The 24031-nt window shown below is 43.2% G+C and overlaps 2 protein-coding genes across 2 annotated transcripts; one reads left to right on the top strand and one right to left on the bottom strand.

Moving 5' to 3' along the window:
- The first annotated feature begins 2171 nt into the window (after positions 1 to 2171).
- Positions 2172 to 13660, top strand: LOC130391720 (hyaluronan mediated motility receptor-like). Its single transcript, XM_056601969.1, is given in 22 exon segments — positions 2172 to 2330; positions 2506 to 2604; positions 2687 to 2766; positions 2868 to 2942; positions 3367 to 3555; positions 3736 to 3822; positions 3955 to 4066; positions 4442 to 4507; positions 4618 to 4691; positions 5992 to 6065; positions 6148 to 6494; positions 7282 to 7430; positions 9282 to 9508; positions 9899 to 10015; positions 10451 to 10513; positions 10559 to 10660; positions 10883 to 11217; positions 11220 to 11607; positions 11727 to 11799; positions 12003 to 12179; positions 12621 to 12792; positions 12910 to 13660. Coding segments are annotated over 22 exon segments (3069 nt in total). The 5' UTR covers positions 2172 to 2284; the 3' UTR covers positions 12927 to 13660.
- Positions 13562 to 16919, bottom strand: LOC130392452 (insulin-like). Its single transcript, XM_056602949.1, has 3 exons — positions 16893 to 16919; positions 14351 to 14548; positions 13562 to 13718 (listed from the first exon to the last, which is right to left on the bottom strand). The coding sequence occupies exons 2-3, from the start codon at positions 14535 to 14537 to the stop codon at positions 13570 to 13572; spliced, it is 336 nt and encodes a 111-aa protein (XP_056458924.1). The 5' UTR covers positions 14538 to 14548; positions 16893 to 16919; the 3' UTR covers positions 13562 to 13569.
- Between the last annotated feature and the right edge of the window lie 7112 nt (positions 16920 to 24031).

Raw genomic sequence — 24031 nt, 5'->3', positions numbered from 1 at the left:
CTGTCAAATCCAGTGGGAAAGTTTTGGTTTACAGTCAAGCCTCAAATAAGTGAATGAAAACATATTTTTTTTTATAGCTTACAATACAACAATAACATTGACATTCCAACACGGTGCTCTGATGCGTTATATCTCAGCTGCTATGAGTACTTCTACAGGGCACCACATTGTTGATTGTGACTAAATCTGGATTAATTCCAACAATGGAGGATCATGAGGCTACATGGTCATTTCAGTAGGCCATCTTCATGATGCATTGTTTATAATTATAAATATTTAAAGCTCTTCTAATAGCACACCTCCCCTCCTGGTTTCAAATGGCTTTTTATTTATTTTACGTTTTGATTGTCTGGCCTCCTGGTATATTTTATTCAATACCACTTACACTGTAAATGTCACTGTTGAATCATTGGTTATTGAGCTAAGTGGAGTGTTGTAACTGTCCTTGTTTTTTAATTAAGAATAATAATTTAATCAACATCCTTTTGCATACTTGTGTCTACTACTGACTGGAAACCTCAATTTTAGTTCTCTTTATTTTGTTATTTGTTCAGAAAAAGTTGTTTTATATTATGTACATGGATACATTGATATTGTTTAACCATTTTGAAGAAAAAAAGTGGAATCTGGACAGATGTATTTTCCAGATTGACGGAAGAAAAATAATAATAAAAAAAAGTAAACAAATGAAGCAAACGTTAGAACATGCCTCTACGTTGTGTAAGACAATGCTGTACTAGGTTAATCAATTGTGAGTGTGAATGGATGTGGTGGCCTAACACAAAGAATTAAAAAAATAATCCCAACTGTCAATTTAAAAAAGATTGAAAATTCAGTTGAGATTGAAGGGACATTTTCCTAAATATATTCAGTATTTACTATTGTTGGAATTTGCTTTAGGTTAAGCAGTGTTAAAATATGCAATATGCAAAATGTTCCATGTCCCTTTTTATTTTTTTCATTTGAAAAAAGTGAAGAAATTCGAATAAGAATCCTCATTCAAAATCAGCCCTGTGTTTTTTCTTATTTTCTGCTCCATTTGAATGGAGGCTTTTGTCAAATCACTGGTACTTTATTGTATTTATCCACACTTCATACATTTATTCCTAATTTAAGGGTTGATCTAATCAGGGGGGAAAATGGAGGTTCGTCATCAAATTTTAGCATGGCAAGTGTAAGTTATTGTCATCAATTGCACCATTTGTGACATAATATTTTGTTTATGATATTGTTGTACAAGTGAACATGTTTTGAAATACAAAAAGGAGAAAATATATGATGTACAACAAATGTCCTACAAAGGATTTAAAATGATGTTGTATTTACATGAAATAAAAATATCTAACTGAAAAGTCGTTTTATTTTACTGTGGGTGTGTGGGCAGGGCCGTTGCTACGATTCCTGGGCCCCTAGACAAGATTTACTGATGGGCCCCCCTGCGCTGAATTGTTGACGGGGGGGGGGGGGGGGGAGGTGTAAGGAGCAATTGTTGACAGGGGGGGGGGGGTGGAAGGAGCAATTGTTGACGAGGGAGAAATTGTTGACGGGGGGGGGGGGGGGGGGCGCCATGGTAGTACTATGGGCTGGTAGTAAAATAAAAAATAAAAAAATAAAATTGTGGGCCCCCCCTGGGCTGTGGGCCCCTAGAATCGTCATCACCTTTCACCCCTTATCGACGGCCCTGGGTGTGTGTGTCGGTGTGTCGGTGTCTGTGTGCGTGTGTCGGTGGTGTGTCGGTGTGTGTGTGTGGTAGAGCCCGTTTGAGAGCTTTCTAGTTCGCACTCGTGCGTGCCTGTACATTTTAACACATAACATATCTACACAGCCCGATTGATTTCCCTTCACAGCCCATATTTAAAAGTTACGATGTGCAGCTGATATTGTTACCAGGTAACTGGGCTTATGTAGTACATTATTATACTTCTCTATTGCATTTGTAAATAATACAATATACTGTTAATTTTTTCCAAATTATGGTGGGTTATGAGATCGTCATGTTGTGAATGGTACAAGTTTAGTAACATTGACAAACGGGAAGTCTCTGTATTATGTTTATTTAGGACAGGTCTCTGGTGCCACAGCTCGGTCTCATTGGTCAGTATATGTATCAATCACACCCTGTGTGTGACGTAGGAGAAGCTCATTGGCAAAAGGTGCATGTGACGCATTTTTGAATTTTCAGCGGTGAAGCTGTTCTTGTCATCGAGTGACCAGTTTACCGTCTGCTTAGAGTCACGGAGATTTGCCACAGAGAACTCTTTTTAAACTACCGAGTAATTGAATAATGTCATTTTCAAGAGCACCTTTGAAACGGTTTAATGAAAATATCGGTGAGTATAACGACGCAGTTGCGAACAATGCTGCAAATGCGTAGCTAACAACAGTTAGCTTCCCTAATGTTGTTTACCAAGTTTGTATGTTTGGATAATATTTGCTGATTTCGTTATCTGTCGGGGATTTTCTTCCTTGCATTGTAAATATGCTATTCTTTTCACCTACGTGAAGGTTGTGCCCCAGCACCTGGCACATATAATCCGAAGGACGAGGGACACAAGGGACCTGCTTCCTTTCAAAAGTCGCAGCGGTTCACGACTGTGAAGCCGGGTGGGTTCCTGTCATTGGTACCCAAAGAATCCACAACGAATTCCCTAGGAAAGATATTGAAGCAATATTTATTTATTTTCAGTATGGACATCTCCGATTCCTCCCCCATGTCCGGACGTCCCAATGACCCCCGTGCGTCGCACTATGTCTGTGGACGGCCTTGTAAGATCTCACTACATGTTTACTTGAGTCAAATAACGGTGCTTTATTAAACGTCTACCATTGCACAATCACCATTCTGTAACTGTTTCCTCGTTGCCTAGGTTGGATCAAGTGTGAAGAAGGAGAAACCTGGCATTTCCTTGGAGCTGAAGCGGCATAAGCTCTTGGAGAAGGAGGTATTTCAGTCATCCAATCCAAATAAATGTATTTGATAACGAAATGGGGAGCGGCAGGTGTCGTTGCTAGTGAACCGCCAATGGCAGCAGCTTAGATCCTTGAGCAAGATTCCCAAACCTTATATCCTCTTATGTATCTGAATTCATTTTTAATTGCTTTGTCTAGAAGCATCTGCTGCTTTTAATATTTTAAGATGCATAAGGAGCAAGTAGGTGTTGGGCATGATCTTGTCGTAATATTCACCCTATCCAGTACCAATCTGGCATCACATGCCACCCTCAATATTAAAGTCCAAGATTCTGTTTATACATGCATAGCTGTCTATGTTTCAAAATTCATTTGCCATGAAGTCTTTTGCTGTTTTCATATTTTTACCTCTTTATACAGAAACCATTTCTAATCTGAATCCGTCCTGGTTTCCAGATCCGCTCTCTGGTGACGCAGCGCGGTGAGCAGGACAAGCGTCTCCTGGCCCTGGAGGAAGAGCTAAAGAGGCTGGAGGCCAAGCTTCTGTCGGCTGTCCGGGAGAGGACTGGCCTGACAGCCAGTGGCACAACCCTGGAGCGCCAGCTCGCCGAGCTCAAGAAGGCCAACGAGTTCCTGAAGAACAAGGTCTCTACCTTTCTCTTGTTCTTTGTACGGATCTATTTAGCCAGGTGCTTTTTATGTAGAGCGACTTGCAGTGAATGAGCAGGCGTATTGTGGACTGAACATTGTGTCTTAAGTCTTTTCTTTCTCCTGGATGAGACTTGTATGATTTGGTCAGAAGAGCTGTTTCCTTTCTTATTTTAGGTTTCTGCTGACACCACGAAGAAGAGAATTAACTCGCTCACCATGGAACTGATTGACGCCAGGAATAATTTGGATCTTAAAACCAAGGTTCAAACTTTTCAATGAAAATTATGAAAAGCTATATTATAACATTACATGCTCCCAATTGCACAGATGTTTGAATAGGTACAACCATGTGTTCATTTATTAAAATGAAACATTTATTTTTATGTTTTGAAGGAGATAAGCATGCTGCAAGTTAACACTGCTAGTCAGGTGAAAGTTCTGGAAACGGATCTTCAAGCTGCAAAGGCTACGGTTAAGACCCTCAGAGAAAGGAACCAAGACCTTGGTAAGACATCAAAGAGCAGAAGAAACACCAGTCATTTACATCTATTTGTTGTGTACATAAATTGGATCGGTATGCTTGATAGGGCCTAAAATAAATAAAAGTTTGGTTCCGTTTCCGACCGACCCTATCAATTATGTGCGACCCAAATTATTTTATGAGCTGCTGTAAAAAAGAAAGAAAGAAAAAAGTCCTACCTATCATTCGCTGCAGTTGGAAAAAATGAAATAAAAAAAGAATATAAATTCCCTACCTAGTCTACCCATGACCTCAACTGACAACCAACAGGAACCAAACGTTTTTGTTTTTTTTAGGCCTAGGAGAGCATGAAACATGATTCAGAAACTTAAACATGTAAATTCACTTTGTACACTACAGAGGACCTCCAGCAGGAAACTAAAGCACAGAATGAGGAGCTTTCATCAGAGACTGAGAAGCTACATGGTGAGTTGTTTTTGAGTTTGTGAGTGATTTATCTTTCCGGTTTAATCTATTAAAGATTCCACCATTGGAGAATAGTACATAATGTTCTATCTTAAAACTGTTATTTCCAGCTGTGATTCAAGAGCTGAAGGAAGAAATCAAGGTTTTGCAGACATACCTGGATACAGCCAATGACCAAGTCCAGGTAAAACAGATAAGTTTCGTATACAAAAACGTTATTGGAGTCCTATAATGTTGGCAATTTATTTTGGAAAAGTGCTTTTCCTCAACATTTTAACATGACAAAAAGTAGTAATGTTATGCTTTTTTTTTTATGGCATTTTCTAACCGTTAGCTATTCAACGCGTGTTTGCTCTTTATGTGATAGGACTTACTGTTTTAACGTCTGCTTCTGGCAAATATATGTGTGTGTGGGATTTGAGGGTACCTGACTAATGCTGAGTTAAAATGGTAGGTAATCACATAGACCAGTTGTTTTTTCAAGAAGCTCAGGTCATCGTAGTTTGAGAACTCCATGGTGTTTCCTAGCCTGGTCCTACCAGACTCTCGTACTTCATTTCATTTGTACAGAGAGTTTGGACCTACTAAATTGACAAACGTTAAAGGAGAAATCCGGTTTAAAATGGATCTGGGATATGTTTAGTATGATAACGAGTTGGAATGTTCGTTTGGTAGCCAAAAAGCGCATCTAGACGCAATCTTAGGTTGTCTTTTTTTTGGCCGATTCTAGCAAAGCGCTGTAAACTTGGAACGATGGGGGCAGTGTTTCCGCTAGAAAAAAATTGCTGCCGGTCATGTGACCTGGGAGGTTTAATTTTAACGTTTCTTTCTTTTTTTTTTACTTTCGAGAGTGTCTCTGCTGCTTGCAATGCGCATAAGTCTCGTAACTCTTCCTTCCCCAAGGCGGCTTCGCTGAGCAGTCTTTATTAGAGCTTAGATCAGGCCCAGATAATCAAGCCCGCACCGGCCCGAGCCCGGCCCGACACATTAACATTTTTTTTAATATATGTGTAACTTTGTACACATTTGTTACTTAGGCCTACTCTGCTAAATATATATGTCATTATCGGGCTTATTTTCGATAATGACTGGCGACGTTTTATAAATTATCCCGCTTACTACACGGCTTCTTGCCAAAACGAAAAAATAACGTCACTCACTTTTACAATTTATTCGTTGGCAGCATTCGTAGTGTTGATCAGCAGTGAAATAGTCCGCCAAAGACGTTGACGTCACTTAGCAACCGAAGACGCTGGGGTTGACAAGTTACCGGACTACTACCCATGCTAGTGAACGGAGCGTTCCACGGCATTGAGAAAACCCGTGTAATAAAGGCCTATAATATTTATGTTTATGGCATAGATTTCACCTCAGATTAGGCCAATAAAGCAATGTTAAAAAAAACAAAAACGGGTCGGGTCAATCAAAACCTTCGTACACACCTTTTTTTTTTTTTTTTTTTCCTTAAAAAAAAAAAATCATAGGATCTGCGCCTGAAGATTCGTGAGAAGACGGCGCTGGAGCATACTGCCTCCGAATCCCAGAGGAACTCTGCAGGGTAGGCACTCTGAAGTCTCGATAGCCCGTGTCTCAGCACACCCAACAAGGATGACACTGACTTTTGAAACGGTTCTCCTCAGGCAACTGGAGCAAGACCTGAAAATCTCCCAGGAGGCCCTGAGGCAAAGGGAGGAGGAGTCCAAAAATTACCAGGAAGAGCTTCTGGCGTCCCTGCAGTCCTTGCAGGACGCGGAGCAGAGGTTGGAGAGCCGCGGGGCGGAGCTGAGCGCCTCTCGGGCGGAGCTGAGGGACATTGAGCGGCAGATGGAGCGTGCCAACGAGGAGGCGGGGGAGTGCCGGGGCCTGGTGCGTCAGCAGGAGGCGGAGCTAGCCAGGCTTCGGGAGGTGCTGAGGAGCACCGAGAAGGAGCTGGATGAGCGGATGGTCCACCTGGCGGGGAGGTGTCTGTCTTACGAGGAGGAGAGAGGTAGGTCCCCCTCTGCCTTGCCTTGCTTATCGTGTGTGTGTGTGTGTGTGGTGTGTGTGTGTGGTGTGTGTGTGTGTGTGTGTGTGTGTGTGTGTGGTGTGTGTGTGTGTGTGTGTGTGGTGTGTGTGTGTGTGTGTGTGTGTGTGTGTGTGTTGATTATTTTGATCAACTTAGGAAAAGTAATTGTGTGTACTGCAAAGGTCCAGAACAAATAAACAAAAGCAAGTGTACTCATTTTGACAATATGGGCCTTGATGGAAGTATCGTATGAAATGCCTCATAGCACTGAAAATACAAAAGCAATGGTGGATAGAAAGATACGATTGCAAAGAGATTGTCAACGACTAAAAGAAGGCAACCAAATACTAATTTGTCAATGACTAAATGGGAACCGTTGTATAAATAACCTATCCACCCTATTCAGTAGAAAGTGTTTTACCTGTGATCGAAATGCCTGTTTAAACTGGAAAACGTTGCTTAATAAGGGAAAGCTATTCCACAACAGGATTACACTGTAGAGGAATGGGCTACAACACAGTCCAGTTGCCCTTAGGATCAAACTAGCCCTTGTTGTGTGATCCTGTTGGACAATTTGTAATGTAATGTGTTTCATCATCCTGCACCCTGTCCAGTTGTATTCTTTAGTTTACTTTCATTTTGTATGGTTATTAGTATGGTTTGCCTGTTCTTGGCCTGACTTGTCGTTTTATATAAAAGCGTCGGCTGATTGACACTTCAAATCCCATGTTACATGTCTTTTTTTTTTTTTTTTTTTTTTTGTATGAAGGCAAGATGCAGGAAGAGGGGATGAGGAAGGTGGAGCAACTGAAGGCCGAGCTGTCCACCCTGCAGGAGGTCAGGAGAGAGGAGGAGAGGAAGGGGATGGAGCTCCAGCAGGCGCACACCACCCTCAGTGAGGAGCTCGAGAAGGAAAAGGTTAGGAACCAGGTCCACGTCTCCTTTGGGACCTTTCACAGGCACTCCACGTAGGCCGAACCGAAGTGCATGCACACTGTCTCCACAATTTGTATTGATGTGTCTCAATACAAATTGTGTGAATGGCTGTTAGTTGTAGTCAATTGCTTTTATTTTATGATTTTTTTTGTACGTGCATTAATCTCCAAGTAGATTATTTTGTATCACGGTTTGTTTACAACATTAAGACTGGGTTGGTGTTAGGGCTGCAACAACGAATCGATAAAATCTATAAAATTAGAGCTGTCAGTTAAACGCGTTATTAACGGCGTTAACGCAAACCAATTTTAACGGCGTTAAAAAATGTATCGCGCGATTAACGCAATTGTTTTATTAAAAAAATAAAAATAAATTCTTTGGCTCAAAACATAGAAGCAGTAGCCTGACTGCTATTTTCAAATTACATTTGTTCAAAGCAGTCGTTTAATTGCACTATAGGCTCTTTTTTGTATCGTCCTGTTTTGATCAGTATATGCCAATGTTGTTATCAATAAAAAATCATTTGCACAAGGCAAGCCGATGCACTTCACCATGCTGATAAGATAATTAAAATGAGAAGAATTCTGGGACAAAAAAATCAAGGGATATTTGGCATAGAAAAATAATTTGCGATTAATCGTGAGTTAACTATGACATTAATGCGATTAATCACGATTAAATATTTTAATCGCTTGACAGCTCTAATAAAAATCGATTACTAAAAGCGTTGGCAACGAATTTGGTCATCGATTCGTTGAGTAACGCGATGAATACGTCACTCGTAAGCGCGGCACTGTTTACAGCCAGCCGCCGACAGGTTGGTTCATGGTTCATGCACGCCCACAGCGAGCTTTAGTGTGAGCGACCACAGCTTGTATTTTGGTCATATGTCTTAACACTGGACTGTATATAAAGTGTTGTACCTTCACTGTCTTTGGGTTAAAAAAAAACTCCTTCAACTCAGTATCCGTCTAGTAGTCCAACCGAAAACTCTGTCAGCTGCCGCTGCTGCAGACGGTGTGCAGACGGGCTCGGAGTCGGCACCGCGTGCATCCACAGTCTTTCAAAGCAGCAGTAGTAATAATCACTCAACCGGACGGTGTAGAAAGTCCCGTCAGTTAAAAATAGTAATCCAGTTTTTAAATCCATGTTAAAGTCGGCAGGATATAGAGCTAGTTAGCTTAAAAGAAAAGTCGCAAACAGTGTCAAATGTGATGTGTTCAGGTCGGCTCAGTAATATGATTGATGCGTTCAAATGCAACAAAAAAAGAAAAAAATTTTGGCGAAAACGATCTGTCATCTGAGAGAAATTAAGATGATTTAATTTCTTTTTAATATATATTTAGTATTTACCGGTTAAAGATCTTATCGGTTAACCATGGACATCCCTTATATACTGTACATTTATAAATGTATACATTGTATGTTTTTTTTTGTGCTATCCCATTTATGTTTTTTTTTTTTTTTATCATTTAATATTACTTTTAATCGTTCCGGGACGTTGGAGCAATAACCTGGTGTTTTTACACTTCAGCCTGCACTGTGAAATTGAAGTAATGTTCAGTTTTTGAATAAAGATGCGGAATTTAAAAATGTTAATTGTTTTATCCAATTCATCGATTAATCTGAAAAATAATCGACAGATTGTTGCAGCCCTAGTTGGTGTACACAATAAAAAAAATAATAAAAGGTACCATTACAACTGGTAATATGTATAGCTTTAAGGGACAGCTGAAAAGTAGGAAAGAATTGCTTTCCTTGTCTTTTTATAAATGTGATGCAACTCCGGACGTCCGGCTGTAAACCCTGTTAAATCCAGCGTTGTCTCCACAGTCGCTCGTGGACTCCCTGTCCCTGCTGCTGGAGCACGAGAGGGAGGAGGCGGAGGTGCAGCGGGCGCAGATGAAGGAGGAGATGGAGGTGGTGCTGGGGGAGTTGGCTCTCATTGAGGAGCAGGAGTCTCGGATGCAGGAGGAGATGGACCAGTCCCTCCAGCGCCTGCAGCAGGAGAACCATCACCTGGTGCAGCAGCTGAGCCAGGCCAGTGCATCGTTGGACAGGTGGGATGTGGAAGACTGCCTGTCTTGCATACATTTTGTAAATGTGATGCAACTCCCGTCATCTGGCTGCAAACCCTGTAAAATCCAATCCAATCTAATTTCAGTGTGTATTTGATTTGTATTTGTTGATTGCTGCTCTAGTCTCGCTGTTATGGTCAATGTTCAAACACTTTGTAAACAAATGAAATGTTTTATTAATATTATTTCTAGTTTAATAGTTGTTTTAGTTGTATCATATATCTCATAGGCACTACCGCTTCCATCATGAAACTATAAAAATATTTGATTATTAGTTATGGCTTTGGAAACATTCTGGACCACGATTAAGATGGGCAGAAGGTTTCGTTTCCAGGTTCATGGACTAAAGGAAGGTTTATGTGGGGCTTTCAGGAAGAGCACTGAGGCTGCGTTGCTGGAGGAGACTCACCTGACCGCCATGGCCAGACTCCGAGAGGAGCAGACGGACTATCTGAGCAACCTGGGTGGCATCGCTACAGAGCTGGAAAGGTAAACGGAAATGCCATTCAAAATGTGAAAAGTGTCTGGTGAAAAAAAGTGGTGGTCTTTACTTAACCTATTTGCGTGCAATGTGAGTGCACTTTTAAAGGGAACGGACTCGCCTTTGTACTGTGGTGATGTTGAGTGCAGGTCCGTTGCTATCGATTTATTGAATTTATAATTTCGGCTGTGAAATGTCATAATAATGGCATCACGCTGCGAGGGACCAGAAGCCCAAAGTGCCCTCAAAAATGTGCTTAATTTGTCTGAAAGGTGAGCAATAACAATATAATTTTCCTTTTTTATTTTCTTATGAAACAGAAATGGTGTTTTATTTTTTTTACTTTAACCAGGATACTGTTTTTATTTACTTTATAAATGAAAGGATTATTGAATCAGCTTTTCTAATAATAATAATCCTATCAAACTCTTATTTCCTTCCAGCACAAAACAAGCCCTGAGCGGAGTGGAAGACAGAGTGAGGCAGCTGGAGGCCGAGAGGAGCGAGTGGCTCAGCATCTCAAAGAGGAGCTGAAGCGAGTCATTCAGCAGAAAGAGGAGGAGATGGAGACAGTCATGCGGACTGTGGAAGCAGAGGGAGAGACTCCTCGCTGCCCAGCAGGCTGAGGGGACGGTTAGGGAAGAGCGTGTACAGTAGGTTTCTTTTAAAATGATTGTTTCATACATTTGATCCATCGTAACAGGACAGAAAATAAGGTTAATGTTATTAAACCCGGATGGAAAACTAACGCTAAATAGTATGCAAAACATGTTACAATAATATGATGGAAAAATCTATTATAATATGTAAGAAACACGTAGTAGAAATGTAATGATGCAAACAAACGCTCAAAACGCTGTCGTCTGCATTCCCAGAATGCTTTGCGAGGTGAAGACCCAACTTGCCCAGAAGGATGAGAAGATGAGGGAGATGGAGGGAAGCCATGTGCTGCTGCTTGCTCAGCTCCAGGAGGAGGTCTCGGTCCAGAAGCGGGAGAAGGAGCAGGCGCTGGTGCAGCTTGAGGAACAGGAAGGTCTCAAGAGCTCCCAGCTGCAGCGGGAGAAGGAGGAGGCCCACGCACTACAGGCCAAGACCTGGCAGGAACGGGACGAGGCGGTGGAGGAACTCCAGCGGACACGGGAGGAGAACGCGGCGATGCAGACGGCCCTACGGGAACTGCAAGAGCTCACGGAGGCGGAGAAGACAAGGGACTACAGAGCAGGTCCGAGCAGCTCGGGCTTCACATCCGTCTGGAGAAGCTGGAGGAGGAAAGGAGCCGTCTTCTCTCTCGCGTGGAAGATCTGGCGAGGGACGGCTCGGCCCTCCGGGAAAAACTGACGAGCGCCGGGCAGGACGGTGAACAGCTGCAGGCGCGACTGGAGAGCTGCCGCCGGGAGAGCGTGTCCCTGCAGAGGGCCGTGGAGAGCGGGGAGGAGGAGAAGGCCGCACTGCGGAGGGAGCTGGAGGTAGAGCAGCGGGACGGGAGGGCGCTGCAGGAGCAGGTGGAGCTCTTGGCTCAGGAGAAGGTCACTCTCCAGTGGGAGACGGCGGAGCAGAACCACGAGCTCCAGAGACAACTCGCTGAGGCGCGGGAGAAGAGGTAAGGGAAAGAGGTTGGAGCGTACTTGGTGAATTAATTGTGGGGGGGGGGGTAGGGGGTTCAGGTTTGTCGAGTTCTATATTTGTATTGGACTTAATGTGTTATTTCTTTGTGCTCAGTTCTTTGAGTTCAGAAGCGGAGCGCTGGAAGAAACAGTATGAGGACCTGTATTCGAACGTCAAGCCCTTCCGGGTAAGTCCTAAAAACTAACATTTCCATGATTACAAATTGATCCATACTTTGTTTCAAATCTTAGGAAAGCATCTCATTAATGACATTATCTCCCAACATCCAAGATTTGAAATAAAGCAACGGCGAAATGTCACTGTAGGTCTGGCAGTGCATATTGATATTGGTGGAAACTGGGATCACTGTGTTGCATTTTTTTGCTCCAGGAGCAACTGAACAGTTTTGCGGCACAGCGAGACTTACTGCTGAATGAGAACGGAGCGAACCAGGACGAGCTGAACCGACTGGCTGACGCTTACGCACAGCTCCTGGGTCACCAGAACCAGAAACAGAAGATCAAGCATGTGATCAAACTCAAGGAAGAAAACATTACCCTCAAACAGGTCGGTAGTCGAGGTTTTCAAAAGCTGAACAACTTAATTTATTACATTTAGGTTTTAGAACTTGAATGTATTATCTTACTGATTTAACATCATTAAATTGATACAGTAATTTATTTGATTCGAGAGCGTCTACATCATTTTTTTATATTATATATATAATATATTATCCAATCAACTCAAACTTACATAAAAGCTGTGTTCATTAATTGAGCCTTTTTAATTGGGCTTATTTTGACTTTCTTAAACGTATATCATCATTTAACCCTATTGAGTCATTAGCAGATGGCTTTTATCCCAAGCGACTTGCGGTGCAATGAGTTCATGGGAGGCTTGAGGTGCGACGTAGGTTAGCAACTGGTGGATTGAACCCGCTTCCTTTTTGGCCAGGAGTCACACAGAATCCACTACAGCAAGTTTTCATTGACTCATTTGTGTGCGTAGGAGGCGTCTAAGCTGCGCTCCATCGTAAGCCGCCAGAAGAGTGATTTGGATCACCTGCGCTTGAAGCAGCCAGGAGCTAAGCAGCGCAGGTTTGATCCCAGCAAAGCCTTCCAACATGACGGCAGCAAGGAGAACCTGCAGCCTGACGCACCTGCTCATGGCCTCAGGGAGGGTGAGGACGGGGCACTCCTCCGCTCAATTTCTATTTATTTATTAACAGGTTAGTTATTTCCTTAAACTGGAGAGGGTCGGAATGGCTAACTGATGCGTTTTTTTGTTTTTTTTTCAGGAAACTTTCATTTGTAGCTGGGTTGGAGATGGGAAGATTATCCTTGCTTTATTTTTGGAGGAGCCTTGATGTTTAAGTCTAACTCTTATTTTTTTAGAGATGCTACAAGTGTAAATATTGAGTGTACCCGGAGTATTGTGTTAAATTTTCTGCGATGGCTTTCTATGCTTTATCATTTGTCCTTCAAGTATGCCACTCCCCTGTTAACATTACCATAATGTTAACACATTTCATATTCTCATGTTCTCCCTGGGTGTTTCTGTGTTTTTAAATGTTCTTCTGTAAATACAGTTTTAAAAAAAAATTAACTGTTGAACAATCTTTTTCTTACGTGACATTGAAACAATTTTTATAGAAAAACAAATTGATGAGGGAGTTTGCATTTAGAAACCTACTTTGTAATACGATTATTCTGTGCACCCTTCTTGACCGTATCCCCTGGCAGCCAAAAGGGGGCACTCTAGGACTAGCTGCAGGAGTGACGCCAAAGCCTCTAAATAGAAAACATTGTTCCACCCCATCTACAAATAATCCACAGACCGTCACATTGGACCAACTTTATTTGCCTTTCGTGTCCATTAGAAGTGACCTTCTGCCAGCCGTGTGCACATATTGACGTGAAGCCCTTTGCATTGGCGCGTGATGACCGCTTGGTTCCAGTCAGTCGCAGTACCCCTCCAGGTGGCGAAAGCTGCAGGGTCTGTGGCAGCACTGCTCCACGATGCCCCTCTTCACCTTGGTCGTCGGGTGACCCCCTGACGGGCCCTTCCCAGGCCTCTTCTCCAGCCACGCCCTTTCAATCAGGAAACCTTTTAATTCAGAACGGGTCAGACACACAGACAGGTCCATTGAATAAAAATAGCTCCAGTACGGAAATAGACATGGCTGTTAATGGATGTGTTGTTATCTGATCTCCCCAATCCTTTTAGTAAGTCTCTGCTTCATGTGTGATGTAAGAAGGGATCTAGCTCAGCTTGGATTCAACCTGCATTTATTTTATTTTTTCTGGAGAATGGAATCAAGATTTTCCCCAGTTTTAGTACAATGGCATGACTCACCAAGGGAGAGTTGGTAGCGGTGCCAAGGCAACTGCCCTACAGTGAATTTCAACAAGGCCGCAGGGAAAACATCACACCATTAATGATGGGCCGGGCATCTATTAAACTTTTAACTAGCATGTTAACCCCCCCACCCCATAAACATTGTTACTCCGGTTAGCGTCCAAATTGGACTTCTCATTATAATAACAATCTTTGATCACAGTGGGTGAATACCGCTTCTGTGCACAGCCAGAAGCAGACCATGTCCCGCTTCAAAACCCTTCAAGGGGACAATTAGGACATGATTCAGGCTGAAACTTTGACTTCCTCTTGCCACTTTGCTTGTTACTACCCTGCTTGCATTGCTTGTGTAGCCTCCATCCCACCCACGCAGTCCTCACCAAGCAGGGGCTGCAAATCCCGTTTTTTGATCACTCGTCTTGGGTTGTAGAAAAAGCCCCTATCGCCACATACAAAGTAGAGCGCATCTACTAGGTGGGACCCACAAAGGTGTCTGGTGGAGATTGGGGCCACCCAGGGGTGGGTCACGACCAGCAGTAGCAGTATAGCCCATGGTACCCTGGCCATGGAAGGGTCGGCTTCAATGGGGGACAAACAAACACAGAGACAGAATATGAATGGTGTCTCCAATGGTTATGAGAACTAAGGATTGTGTGCGTCCTTAATGGCATTCCTCCCCACCCCATCCCTGTGACAGTGGAAATAAACAGGCTACTGTTGTTTGTTCCCTAATTAAATGGGGCTTTTGTCAACTGTGGCATTACTTTGGAGAGTGCAAAGAACAACCAATGTTTCCCCCAATGTTTTTCTGTATTGAGAAAGAAAACGGCTACAACAGGATCAATACGTAGCGATCAACCCTTTTAGAAGTGAAAAGGCACACAGAGGCGATTGAAGAATGTGGTGGAACCACAAGTCCAAATGGTCTTTGAAGAGAAAACAGAATAAAAATGTAGTGTTTCATTGAATTTCAAAGGGCCTGGATATGAAAAAATACCTTGCTGAAACAAAGTCTTTAGAAAAGCAATGTGAAGCAATCTTATTACAGTCTCTTGACTTATAACAGAGTCAACCAGAGTGTGTGTCAAGTGTACGATTCATTTATGACTAATGAGAAATAAATGCTTTGATGGCCAAGATCTAACACCTATAGCGTTGATCAATAGGGGGACTGAGAGAAGCCATTTCTTTTGGATGCACATTAACCCATAAACACACTTCTGCGCCCTTATATAATGAAGTGCTGTTTTGAACCAAAGACCAATCTCACATGCATATTATAATGAAATCACAATTCATTCTAATTAAAAGGAAAAATTGGTTTAAGATTTGAGGATTTTGTTTGATGTTTCATATATAACACTCCTAATGGCTCTTACATTACTGATTCTACATAAATTCACCAACTTTGACATTCCTTTAAAGTAGGTTTGTTAATTCCATTCAGAATGTCCAAAGTGGATAAATAAATGCTTGACCTGAAAACTAAATTGATGATAGTAATGTTATTGCTTGACAGCAATGTGCGTTGTCAAGCCAGTAGCATCAACCGGTCAAACAATTTGAACAGTGATCTTCAGACAGGGCTGCTGGAGCATCTCGGATGAACTCATAAGGTTTAACAGTTGAGATTAAGAGTAGACCACAAGGTCTTGAACTTGAAGGAGGGTTAGGAGAGGAAGGTTCCAGTGTGGGTTTATAAGCCATCCCCATGCTGCCAATCAAATTAAAATCTGACTCGCAATATGACGGTCAGAGATCTAGCCGGCAGAAAATTTCAAGGTTTCGTCTAGAGACGCGTTTAGAGACTGACGTGTGAGTCTTGGGTAAATGTGACTGGCTTGAAGAGAACCCACATAAATATAAGAAAGGGAGGTGAGATACACTAAAGGGCATGACTCGAGCACTCTCCAAGGTGTTTGTACTCATTGTGTCACCAGAAGAAAGTGCGGCAAAAGGTGGAATTTATACAGGAAGAAGGCATCTACTTCCTCACCCTTTTTCCTAAATAAAATAAATGGCATGACATGTTTATCATTCCACTGTGTTGTGCTGTGTTTTTAATTTAAAATGTCATACCAAGTCCAAAAGTGTAGGTGAGTGAGCATTGGACAGGGAGCTCATGATCCACACCCACTTTATTGAAAGGCAGCCGTACGAGCATTAAGCTGCCTATATTTCCGTTTATGCTGATGACCATTTGGAATTTGTAACTTCAAATATCCCCTGTATTTGAACTTTCCCGCGAGTTCCGCAAGTGGACCGGTGATTAGGCTTTTCAAAAGGGCAACGTTGACCTATTGGGGGGGGCGGTAGATATTGCTCAAATATGTGTATATTATTTTTTTTGCTTGGCATCATTGTCGATCACTGTGCAAGGTTATAAACAATGCGAGCCAGGATAACACTCAGAACTGGATAAACTGGAGGAATAATCGTAGCACTAACAATAATATGGTCCAATTAGGCATATCATTTATAATATAATATGATCTCAGAGCCTCATCTCTTTCACATAAAAAACTGATTTATATAAAAACATTCTAACTTCACTGCATTAATGTCCCGTTAAATCGCTCGTTTGCTATTCCTTTGGGTCTTCAAGTTAAGTTCACTGCAGTAGGCTACATAATTGTAATATTATTTGTAGCCTACTTCCACTACTGCTGGTTTACTAGAGCGCAAAAAGAGGCGGGGAGGGGGGGGGGGGGAAGGTGGCTCTAGATTGGCACGCGTGTGATATCTGGCTCCTGGAGCCGTGCCAGGCTAGTCTTGGCACTGCGAGCGAGTTGCGCTACACGGAGAATACGCTGCGGAGGAGCACTCACCTCTTAATTGTCTCCTCCTGTAATATCCATCTTTTTTTTTGTTGCATGGAGATTGAATATGAATGGACAATGGAAAGAGAATGTGAGTCCTTACCTGTGTGTCGAGGCCTCGGGCAGCCGAGATGGTTAAACTTATCAGCCACACGTGAAGAGGTGTATAGGAGGACTAAAAGATACAAGACAGACAGGACTATTGGCTGCATTTCACTTTCACAAGCAGCCTCCTGCTACCCCTTCAACCACCTCCCTCCCCTCGGTCCACCTGCTCCTTTGACGTCCGCCGCAGCGGCGGTTAGCAGCCCTGTTTCTGTAAGCATGTTGATCTGGTCATTAAGTGAATTAAGTGGTGACGGTGTCTGTGACCGTGCGCCCTGGGCCTTCAGTTTGGGCTAAGGTAAAGATGGCATCCCTCCCCCTCCCAGTGATGTGCCATATCAGGCTGAGGGACAGACACCATATGCCACCTGCTGACTCACATGTGCTGTCGTGACCCATGTTACCACTAGAGGCCGCTATGTGGAGCCATTTATAGTGGCCTGCTGTATAATTATTGGGTTTCTTGCGTCTATTTGTTTGTTTTTGATAATTTTCTATTGTCTGCTGTCGTATTTGTTTAGATGTCATCTCAAAACTCGAACAGGAATGTATCTTAACCTGGCTTTAATTGTTAAACATTAATCTGGTTATTCTGGTTATGATCAGATAACTAACCAGCAGTAAAAGGTGGAAACACACCCCACCCACACACACACCCACACACACACACACACACACACACACACACACACACACACACACACACACACACCCCACACATATACAATCTATACAAATAGTGTACAAACACTTTTGTTCAAACATATTCCCAAAATCATCATGGAGTTCCTCTCTCTAAAACTATCACCATAACTATCCAAGATAATAAGCTTTCTCCAAGACAGCTCAGAATTCCAATTCCCAACTCTTCAAAGAAGAAGTTTTAGCTCAATGACAGTGGAAGGAGGTCAGAGCTTTTTTTTCTCCTTAACTAATGAAAGGCGAGTCTTTGGAGGATGATCAAAGAGGTATCCATGGAGGAGCGCTACCCGAGCAACCTCAGAACTGCGATTTCTGACGCTGTTAATGTAAGAGCCAGGAAAGGGTCCAACCACGCCTGGCTTTGAAAGTCCCACCCGAGGGGAGGGGGGGGGGGGGGGGGGCGGAGGCAAGGCAGCACGAACTATGAAAACAACAGGCACATCCTTCATCAGCTGCGTGGCTGGTACACGCACACACACACACACACACACACACACACACACACACACACACACACCACACACACACACACACACACACACACACCACACACACACACACACACACACACACACACACACACACGTCACACACACACACACATACACAACACACACACACACACACACACACACACACACACACCACACACACACTCATTGCTAGACCCACACATCAAATAGTGGAGGGCTCACCAGACACCCCAGAATGGCGGAGACAGACAGAAGTCGGGAGGAAAGTCGGCCCGGTCCGGGGGTAGAGGTTGCGTAACTTGTCTTCTGTTCTGCGGCGCTTTGAGGAGATAAAAGGGGAGCGAGTGAGCTGAGGAGTTCAGCTGCGATGTCGTTAATCTGCTCTGATAGATCCGTTCTTTCGCCCGTAATTATCTCTTACTGTCTTAGGGAAAATGCTGGAAAGACTTACGGGGCTTGTAAAAAAAAAAAGACAACATCACTACAACAGCAAGGGTTCGATCGTTGTGATTTCATCGTGTGTTTGAACTGCACCAAGGCAGATAATGAGTCAGATATCCGTAAATCAACTTTTTAGGATTTACGTGTCAAACCAAGCTAATGGAGGGCTTATCTGTTCTAGATAAACCCGATTTTGCTGCAACAGTTGCAGAATATTTTATGCCTTGACATTAAAAGTGCTCAAATATATGGGAAGGTCGATAAGAAAAAAGTGCTGTCGCAAAGCTAACTTAAAAAAATGAAAGTAATTTATGTAATCCTCGACGGGTGTAAGTCTAATTGCTGGAAGCGTCTCCACCTTTTTAACCTTGGACACAGATACCCTGTCATAAAAAATGACATATTCAGCAGCAGTTACGATAGCACCACAAAACTGAGCTACCGAGATGTACAAACCCAGTGACGCCAGGAGGGGGGGGGGGGGGGGGCTGTAGTTTTAGACAGACTGGACACGTCTGAGTGTCCTAACATTGCCCTCCGTGTGTGTCAATGGCCTGCTTGCTCGCTAGATGGTGAGTAGTTGCCCCTGTTGGTGTGTGGTGGTGTGTGGTGTGTGTGTGTGTGTGTGTGTGTGTGTGTGTTGTGTGTGTGTGTGGTGCCGCGCGCACATGAGCACGGCTGTGTTGTGTGTGTGCGTGTGTGTGTGCCATTAGCACGGCCGTGTGTGTGATGAGATCGCGGGAGAATGCCCTGGTGTCTGCACTCCCGTGTTCTGGCAATGACAGTTGCTAATAGTGTCTAGCAACTGTCAGCGGTACTAGCCTCTGTCATGACACTACTTAGTGCAATGGTCGTCCCCGTGTCGGACGGATACAGCACACACACAAAACACACATGCACTCGCACACCACGCAACCACCATATATTATATATATATTATATATATATGTATAGACAACACACACACACACACACACACACACCACACACACCACACACACACACACCACACGCGCGCGCAAACACAGACACACACATATTTAATCTCAAAATAGCGATAATGGATGTTATTATTTCAACAATTTTCATAGATTCCAATGATGCACTTGATCACAAGGTCATGCCTCTCTCTTTCTCACACCACACACACACACACACACACACACACACACCACACACACACACACTACACACACACACACACACAGGTCTTTGGGTTGATTTGAATCGTTTGCCGACAGGGTCAGGTGGACAGAGCTAGGTAAGAGATGGGTTGACAGCGAAGGAAATGACTACATGTTTCTTGGTGTGACAAGCCACCCCCCCCCCCCCACCTCCCTCCCTCAAGAGAGAAGGAGAGGGGGGGGGGGGGAGGCTGAAGCAGCATGATGGCTAGTTTGATTTCCAACCGAGTAAATGGGTTTTTATTTAAACACTTGCGGCCACTGGTTTTCTTAAATAGGCACTTGGATATTCTGGAAATGTACCGTTCTCCCCCCTTATTAAAATTGCGGTAGTGCTTACTCTGTTATATTATATATATATATATTATATATATATAAAAAAAAAAAATATAATATATATATATAAATATATATATATGTCATATTTATCTCACAAATTGCTTTCTAATTTCTTTCGTGGACCCCTTTTATGTGGCAAACCTATCCAGCATGGACTTATTACTAATCGGGACAAGCAGAAGAAAATAGGTTGTCGGTTTTGAAAAAAGTGCTTAAATCCCTTGCATTTCTTGGCGAAATAGCGGTCAATGGCTTAGCACTGATACAGCCTTTGTCCTTGTTGACAGCGTTATGTGTGTGTTTAAGCTTGTATCTGGCTGGCTAGTCTGGTTTGACAGAAGGTGGATGGAGGGCTCTTTTGTGCGTTTGCTTCGTGCGTGTTGTGTGTGCGGGGGATTTTGGCTTGTTTAATAATCCAACACATTATCTTTAATGGCTGCATATCGACGAATGCCGGGACTAGAAGAAGGATGGGTGGAACAAGGAGTTTGGGATTTATTTGCAAATGTTGCACAGTGACCCGCTGGTACCTGGTTGTTTCATATGTGTGTGTGTGTGTGTGTGTGTGTGTGTGTGCAGTATGTGCTGCGTGTGTGCCGTGTCCGTGTCCTGTGTGTGAGTGTGGGGAGAAGAATTGCGGTTGGTCAATCGATTACCATCCCAGCAGCTTCTATCGTGTGGGGGCTGCCTTCTTGGCTTTAGAACCAATCGTCATGTGCTTTTTATGTGCCTGCAACTTTTGTGTGGGTGTGTGTCTATTGTGTTTTTTATATGTGTGTGTCCGTGTCCATGTGTGTTTCTTGTTGCACGAATCGATACAGCCGGTATCAGCCCCCAGAGCCTCTTCCTCACTTCTCTCTCCGCCGGAGATAAGGTGGTAGGAGCAGCCTTACAGAGATATATGAGTGGGATTAACCGCAGACAGTTATTTGGGGGACGGGCCGAAGGGGGTGGGGTGGGGGGGGCCGAGCCCGAGCCCAAGACGGAGGGATTTCAACACTTCTCATTATTTTGTGAAGAATGTGTACAACAGGTACTGTCAAGCAAAGGTCAGAATAAATCAATCCAATGTTCTCTGACAGCCTTTCCTCAAATTGTATATTGACTCAGTGCAGCCGCCTTGAGGCTGGCTGGGTTTGATGCATGTTGATAGCGTTTGTTCGGGTAATCAGTATTTATTTGGCAAAATACCCAAATGGCCTGATTAGTTATAATGGTGTTGAACAGGGCCCCTGTTATGCCTCCCGCATCTTGACGGCTTCCTGTGTGTGGGTGTGGGTGGGGTGTGGGTGTGTGTGGGTGTGTGTGGGTTTGGATTTTGTAAACATAAACATGAGTGCAACCAGTACCAGTAAATATCTGCCCTGGTTTGATTGGTCAGGTGTGATGTGTTGAGGAATTACATTGCATAATAGGTCGCAGGTGAGTGTACAGATATAATTCGGACAGGTTAATTCGCTCTCGTTGCAGTGCGTAGCGTTGATTCTTCGCCTTTCCCCCTGACCAGGTATGTCCTTTCTAGGTTATGGCCTTATTGTGGCATTTTGCCATTGGATTAGTTAATTAGATTCAGGGTAGGTGTGAATAAAGGTGAGCTCAGGTTCAGGTCAGGTTAAGTTAGATTTGTCTTAACTCTTAACCCACATTATTCTACAGTAGGTTAGCTAATAGCTATTCTAGATTAGCAACGATAATGCTAGGTTAGGTAATTTAGGCTAGGCTATGTTTGCAGTAATTTATAGTTGTTATGGTTATGCATATGCTTACATAGGCTAGGTTATTTTAGGTAATTATTATTCATTCAAGTGTTTATTTAATCAGTTATTCAAAACAAGAGCAAAAACTGAAAGGGGGCGGAGCTACATTGATTCCTTATCAAAAAAGTATGACACTTTCTCAAGGGGAATTTAATATGCGTAGGTTTGCCAGTCTACACTGTGGATTGGGGAATTTGGTCGAAATAATTATTAGGCGAAAGAAAGTGAAACATCCCGTTCAGCCAGATGGAGCAGACCTTAGTCTGGCATTGCAAGAACAATTCGCAGATGGGTATTAGTCTGGAACCTCTCCGTTAATTTTCGATTTTCCAAGGGGCGTTACCAACCGGGTGCAGCCCTAAATGCCCTTGGCGCAATTGGATAGACCTACAACCAATCAAGCAACGAAACATGACACAATCAGTGGCCATTTTGTTGTTTTTCATCATATCAAACCCGCCCCTGTTTAGATGCTACGGTTGGATTGGCCCGACCTGGGCCAGGTCTGCTAGAAATCTGTCTGAACGGGACTGGGGGCCAGAATAAAACATGAGCTTGCATATTTGTCTAGTTCCAGCCTAATCCGATTTTAGATTATTAATCTAAAATCGGATTTCTGAGACTGGGGTAGGTCTGGCCAGGTTGTAAGACGGGGTAGGCTCCAGAAATGGTTTGCTCCACAGCATTGTTAAGATTCTTTAAGTGCCTTGTCTTTCTTTTTTTTCTTAATCCCCTTTCCACCTGAGATGAGATGACCCCATGAAAACTTTCATCTTGGCTTGCCGCAGGTAAAGATTGAATTATCTTTCTTTGTGGGTAAGACTGAAAGATTTCGTCTTCAGTGTTTGGGAATGATGAAACCAAACTGTTGGTAATATCTGAAATTACTTCCTCTATAGCTCCCAGCAGTTGTACCTGAAGAATTCAAGGTTAGTTCAAGACCATCAAAGTTTGAAATTAGTTATTTGCCACACCCCTTGTCTCATCGTAAATGATAGTGTTTTCTTTCCCCTGTCCTGAAGTCAGTCGCAATAGAATTATTGCCTCATCAAGAACACATTATATGACAGCAAAATGGTTTATTTTTAATTAATTATTTCCTCCTTCCAGAGCAAGGTGAAAGACAGTAATCCAAACACCAAAATATGCTTAAAAATTCCTCCTGGGCCATCTTATTCCATAATTCAGATCCTCTCTCTGTTCCAAGCCACAGACCATCAACACATTGTGTGTGTGTTTGTGTACGTGTCTGGGATTCCATGTGTGTGTGGGTGTATGTGGGTTTGCTTTTCATGTGCGTGCTTGTGTGTGTGCATGCCTGGATGTGTTTTTGTGGTGTTGTGGTGTGTGTGTGTGTGTGTGTGTGTGGGTGTGTGTGTGGTGTGTGTGTTGTGTGTGTGTGTGTGTGTGTGGTGTGTGCCCCACGCTTGCAGTGTTGTGTGCAGGGACGTGCACAGGGGGGTTGCTCAGGTTGCTTGGGCAAACTGCCCATATGCCCTCCTCGACTCAGGTTTGCCCTTTCCGAAGGAAAAAAAACTATATATATATATATTTTTTTTTGTTTAAATCATTTAAATGGATGCAGATTTCATGTGAGGCCCTAGATATAAAAATCGTCACTCGAACCATTTCACTAAAGTAAGCGTAGCCTCATTAAATTCCGTTCGGGCACTGAGAGTGAAAGTCAGTAGGGGGAGGGCAAACTCTGCCGCGCGGCAACAGCCGCTTTTGCCGCCTACCCTCTGCCGCCCTTCACCCATTCAAATGAATGGAGGTGGCGAGTTGCCTCGCGGCGTGTGAAAGCTGCTTTACGTAGCTGCAGCGCTGCACGCGACCGGAACACCGGCACCTGTGAGACGACTGCCTTGATGTTCTCGGAAAAGGTGAATTTGAGATGTATAACAAACAAATAATCATCATCACGTTTTATGAAATGAATTACAATCTTCATAAATCCAGGCTCAGTTTGCCACCGTTTAGCCTAAATAATCAGACAGCTAGCTAGCTTGCAGAAAAGCAGCCCGTTATCACATAGTCTACAAATTTTTTGGTAGGCAAACTAAGCTACATGTCTGCTGATAGTTAGTTTCTAACATTTCGTTTTAACAAGAAGAATAAATGATGGAAGTAATGCATCACATGAATTCTTTCATTCAAAATGGTTCATGCCTAAATCTTATCACTATTTTGGGTATTGTTTGTTATTGTTAAGTGAAGCCGAAATGCCCAGTGAAAAGAGGA

Source organism: Gadus chalcogrammus, chromosome 11 (assembly GCF_026213295.1).
Source record: "Gadus chalcogrammus isolate NIFS_2021 chromosome 11, NIFS_Gcha_1.0, whole genome shotgun sequence".
NCBI lineage: Eukaryota > Metazoa > Chordata > Actinopteri > Gadiformes > Gadidae > Gadus > Gadus chalcogrammus.
The sequence above is the reverse complement of the archived record's forward strand: the minus strand, read 5'-3'. Positions and strand labels throughout refer to the sequence as shown.